The sequence below is a fragment of the Anabrus simplex genome, chromosome 1, assembly GCF_040414725.1.
Source record: "Anabrus simplex isolate iqAnaSimp1 chromosome 1, ASM4041472v1, whole genome shotgun sequence".
NCBI classification, from domain to species: Eukaryota; Metazoa; Arthropoda; class Insecta; order Orthoptera; family Tettigoniidae; genus Anabrus; species Anabrus simplex.
In genome coordinates, this window is record NC_090265.1 from 125,826,527 (window position 1) to 125,832,526 (window position 6,000).

Here is a 6,000-nt window from a genome sequence, read left to right on the forward strand (position 1 = left end):
CAACCAACAAAACCTTCACATGCATCATACAGGTCTCTTGTGTTTTAAGTATCTTAAATACCAACCACCTGCACCAAGATTCAAATGATCTACCCTGGGACACTATTGAATCACTGGAACCATTGCTGAGCTACACACTCATTGGTGATTTATTCGCCCTCTATTTTACAGTATTTGCAAGATACAGCTAGCTTCTGGTAATATATCAGAAAAAAGTTATTTTTGAATTTTGTTGCTGCTATTTTGTTCCCTTTTAAACTAGTTGTTTTTAAAATTTCTCTTGGTGTGGATCTAATACCATGATAACAATGTCCACTTCAATTATTACTGCTTGTAGACTTCATTATCCATTTTAAATTATTGGTAGAAAAAACTATCATTACTTACAGAGTTGCGAGGCACGCTTGTACATGTACTTTAAATAGGCAAATGTTTGATAAATTTCCAAGTCCTTTGAAAACATTTAAGAAAAGGCTAGGTAAACAGTTGATAGGGAATCTGCCACCTGGGTGACAGCCCTAAATGCTCATCATTGAGACGGATGTTGTTATGGAATTGCACCTTTATATTTGTCCTATTATAGCTTAGTAATATCATTAACAGCTTTGGGATGTTGATTCATTTATAAGGATCAGTTTTGCTGATATTTTTTCAAATTTCATTTTTCTGAAATAGAATAATTAGATATTTTGATTTTCCTGAATGTTTCAGTGGGAGACTTTGGAAATGTCCTGTGTGGAGCGCCGTAAATTGCTTTGTTCAGTCACATTCCATGCTGTGGCTCTGACATGCGTTGTTTGGTCTCTGTATGTCCTTATTGATCGTACAGCAGAGGAGATCCAGCGTGGTCTCTTGGAATGGCCATTTTGGACAAAGCTCATAGTTGTGGCCATTGGCTTCACTGGTGGACTTGTCTTTATGTACATTCAGTGCAAAGCTTATTTACACTTGTGTCGACGCTGGCGAGCATTCAACCGTGTCATATTTGTACAGAATGCACCAGAGAAAGCAGCATTACCTCGACCCAGTACTCGAGCACCACTTGCACAAGAAGAATTGGAGACCTGCTGTGGTGACGATGATGGTAAGCGCAAGATTTCTGCAAGTAGTAGGAAAGAGGAAAAGATCCTATCTGGGCCCATTGCAATTGGTGACAATTTCTTGATGGTTAAGAGTGAGACATGCAGTGAGGATTTACTTCAGAAAGTTGTGACTATTGACAATTCAAAAAATTACCAGACAGTGATATCTAAACATTTAGAAGGATATCCTGGTGGGGGTAAGTTAGAAAATAAAAACTGTGAATTGACAGGAAGGAAGTTCTCGTACGAAGAGCCATCATCAGGAGAGTGTGGTGAAATGAGCCATCTGCTTCAGTGTGAGGATAGGACTGGTGGGTTTGTTTTATTGCCTACAACGCTCACACCTCCCACTAATAGACAAAATGCTGTCCAGGATGCATCAACGAGTTGTGGTGTGAGTTCCAGCAGTAGTGAAGATTCGTTTCCATCGCCGTCCGTCCGGCTCTTGCAGGTCCGACGTCCTTGGACTGTAGGGCCGGCTAATCCTAGCATTGCATGGATTGCAGACACAACTCTAGAACGACCATTGTCATCATTGGGCTCCCAATCTCCTCTCCTATCTAAGCCTGTGATCAAGGACGATAATACAAGTACAAATTAGAGTATAGTTTGACGATTCATTTTTAAAAATAATTTGATGATACAGTTGACTTGAAGAAACAAGGAATTTTAAACCAATGTACTTAATGCTGAATATTGTAATATTAATCTTTAAGATGGGAATTTACCATGGCATGTGTATGCAAATCGAGCTGTTTAATGAGCCTGTTTCTAGAGCACAGGGTATTTGCTACAATACCGTATCTCTCCTATAGATCTTCAGTCACAGTTCTGAATCTGCTGGTTAACTTGAATGTGGGTTTTATTAATTTCACGTAACTATCATTGACTGATTTTACACTTTAAGTTATTGTAGGTACTTAAAAAAAGTATATCTGTGATTTTCGGAAATGTGTATATACATAAATACTTGATACTTTTGCTAACTGGTACTGTATAGTGTAATTATGTTGTTGTTTGTTGTGCAATCCTCATTTTACCTATTTGGATGGCATTTCACACTGTGTTAAAGAGTTTTATATTGGTGCCAATTATATTAAAACAAATTATACTTTACTTGCTTTGTTTAAAAAATCCAAATGTGCTCTTCGTCTGATCATATCTCCTTTCATCTCTTATATCAAGGTTTCTTTGACAGGGAACAGAACAATTGTTATAAGAGCCAAGGGACTTATGGTCTTCTCCTCCTTATCCTTTGCCAGTACATGTTCGATCTGAAAATATTCTCATCACACAAGAAAAATACGAATAGCAATGAGGACTGTTATGGCTCTCAATTAATGTACTGTATGTACAGTATATTGAGTCCTCAATCCGCAGCTGGTCAGGTTCTCCATAGTTCGCCCTGCTCTAGAAAGCCCAGGCATCATAAGAGGTCTACTGCGGAAATGAGGAGCAAGTCTTTCCTCTTGCTTTCCTGGCTGAGCTTGAAGGTGCAGTTGCGTATCTATCTTCTAAGCCCTCCGAAATGTGTGTACTAAACCTTACACGTTACACCATTCATGACGGAGACCAACTGCATAGGAAATGGTATTACTAGCATTGCCCATACTTAATTATTTTGATATTGTGAAAGCCAAAAATGAGACACAGACAGATCAATGGAAGTAACAAATTTATTCTATCTCATATCAGTGGAGATTGTGTGAACATGACAGGTGGATCTGGGATTGACTACCTCTATATATTTCTTCAAAATTGTACTTGAATTTCAGTTAAGAAATGTTTTCAGGTGCAGTTCTATCAGCCATCATAATTTGCATGCTACTCTAGACTATCCTGTTACCTAACAAAGTGCTTTATACTGCTCTTTGCTTTTAACTGTCAGTGCTAATTAACTGAATATGATAGTATCTAATAATGTTTATTTTTTTTTACTTCTGTTTCTTGGAATATAACTATGAAACGATTAATACATACAAGAGATGGCATAGTTTGACTTGCTGTAGAACATGGGACATGCCTGGTAATATGAGTGCCTATCACACCCTGTAATGCAAGTTTAATGTATTTTTATTGTGAAAATAATTTATCTTTGCCATGGCAGAATCATATTTGTTAAACAGGTGCTGATAAGTTAAAAATTATTGGAGGCATTTTTCATGTGGGCATGACTTTGGATACAAAATTCCTTTGATGGAAAAGGAATTTTATCTGTTATTAGATGAGATACTTGCAGTTTTTTTTTTTAATGACATGGTTCTCAGTGGGCACTTCGAACTTTAAATGAAAGTTACTTGCCTCATTTATTGTTATAAAAGTATATTTAGTGGTTTGTGGTGTGGGTTCCTGCGGTTGTGTCCTAGTTTATGACCCATGTCCAACGGCTGAACGTCTTCGTAAGTGGTCCTGAAAGTCAAGATACCAGTTGCTGGAATAGGAGTGGGCATCTCGTACACTCTGAGCTATGGCCCACCTTGTGCTCAAGGCAGCTAGGACTATGGAAACTACCAGTGGAACCTATCACAGACATTTAAGCATGCTTGGAATGTTCTAAGGAAGCCTATGAGCAATGGGAGTGGTGGAATTGACTTCCATTTGACAGACAAGGAACTCATTTGAAACAATTTAGCTAAATAGAGTTCAGTGGGTTGTTACAGAAGAATGAAAACAAACCTGTCAGAGACAGTAAACTCTGGGTGAGTTTGGAACTAATAGTATTTGAGTAAGGAGAGATAACAAGGAAGAGATAGGAGGTTATAAGGTGTTCTTAACAGGTGTTAAAAGGAGAGGGTAGAGTGTGGGATGAGATTGTTCATTAGTAAAATTGTAGCGTGCAACATAGTTTTTGTCAGGCATGTAAACGAATGTATGATGATGAGAATAGACTAGGGGTTGGAGGAATTAGGATGACAATCACCTCTGTGTATTCATCATGCGAGTATCAAGTAGACAAATTTTACGAAACACAGAGCAACACCATAGTCAGGGTCAACAGCAAGGATAGGATAGCACTAATGGGCGATTTTATTGTGAGAATTGGAAATAGAACTGAAGAATATGGGAAGGTGATGGGTAAAGGTGATGAAGATTAGGAAATCACTAGGAATGGGAGGCATTTACTGGACTTCTGTGCTAGTATGGGATAAGCAGTTGCAAATTCACTCATCAAGCATGAGGCTATTCATTGTTACACACAGGAGGATAGAAACAGCAGATTCTTATTAGAGTATACAGAAAGTTTGGAATATTAAAAGGAAAATACAACAGGAGAAACACAACAGATCAATTTGAGAAGAAGGAGAAACAGAAAACACAAAAGGACAAAGACAATCTTCATACAAAGTGGTCTTCAAGGAGGTTGGCTCTCATCCTCATCAGATCCAGTTTTTCTACATCCCTCTCTTCTCAGCCCCGAAAAGCTTGTTTCTACTCTCCAGATTCATCAGGAGGGTATAAGCTTAGACACTTATTGAGGGGGCTGTCTGGACCGATCTTCGATCTTGATGTGGAAATCAACCAAACAATCTGCACAATAACCATCAATAAACTGCACTCAGGGCTATCACTCAGGTGGAAGATTACTTATCAATTGTTTACCTAGCTTTTTCTTCAACATTTTCAAAGAACTTGAAAATTTATTGAACATTTTACTTGATGATATATTCCAATACCTTACTCCTCATCCTATAGATGAATATTTGCCCCAAATTGTCCTCTTGAATTTCAGTTTTATCTTCATATTATGATCTTTTCATACTTTTAAAAGCTCTGCTCTAGCGTATTCATCTACTAATGTCAATCTATGCCACCTCACCACTGACAGCTCGAAACATACCACGTAGACATATTTAGCCCGTATTGTCAACTTCGAACAGTTTAAAGATATTAACATTAAAAGTTCCACCTTTACAGTATTTACAAAAGTTTTTATTCTTAAAGCGAAATTACAGATACATGTTTCGTCCCTCTTGGGGGCATCTTCAGCCTGGCGAAGAATGAAAGTTAAATAGTAAAATTAGCATAACAAAAAAGGTGTTATATACATGTGCCATTTGACAAACTAGTGATGTGAAATCCATTTGAAACATCTCATTGCTCTTCAAGTATAAAAGAAACTTATGTTTGCTGACATGTTAAGAGAAAAAAAAATCATAACAAGTAGTTCAGTCATTGTTTTATGCTGCTTTTCATAAAATCTGCTCCATTAATGGGGTAATAGATTATAAACATCTCATCATTGTTCAAGTATAGAATCTTACTTTTGTTCACACACAGGTTAATATCTTTAAACATACCACATAGTCGAGCATCTTTTCTCCTTACTACTAAGGTTCCCCAGCCCAAAGTTTGCAACATATTCGTAACACTACTCCTTTGTCCCAAATCACCCAGGACAAATTGTGTTGCTCTCCTTTGGATCTTTTCCAGTTCTCATATCAAGTAGTCGTGGTGTGGATCCCATACCCTGGAACCATAATCTAAATGGGGTCTTACCAGAGAATTATACCCCTCGCCTTTACATCTTTACAACAACCCCTAAATACTCTCATAACATGTGAAGTGATCTGTAACCTTTCTTCACAACCTGGTTAATATGATTACCCCAAAGAAGATCATTCCTTATATTAACACCTAAGTACTTGCAGTGTTCCCCATGAGGCACTGTCACCTAATCAATACAGCAATTGAAACTAGTGAAACTTACAACTTGACTTTTCATTTCATTTGCCATCATACCATTATCCATTTTCTAGGTCCCTGTGCAGTCATTCTCAATCCCGCGACTCATTTACTACTCTATACAGTATATCATCTGCAAATAGCCTTATCGGTGACTCCAGTTCTTTATTCATATCATTTATCTTTCTTGATTCGTTATGCTCAACTAAGGAGTGCGTTTTAACTTATTAGCACT

General features: G+C 37.5%; 1 protein-coding gene across 2 annotated transcripts in view; it reads left to right on the top strand.

Annotated features, from left to right (window-relative positions):
- The window catches only part of LOC136884544 (E3 ubiquitin-protein ligase MARCHF8), a 92,572-nt gene extending 90,374 nt beyond the window's left edge, over positions 1–2,198 (top strand). For both annotated transcript variants that reach the window (XM_068230237.1, XM_067156807.2), the window contains one exon: positions 712–2,198. In XM_068230237.1, the coding sequence (XP_068086338.1) occupies positions 712–1,683 (972 nt within the window). In that variant the 3' untranslated portion in view covers positions 1,684–2,198. The remainder of the gene's footprint in view (positions 1–711) is intronic.
- Positions 2,199–6,000: the final 3,802 nt, after the last annotated feature.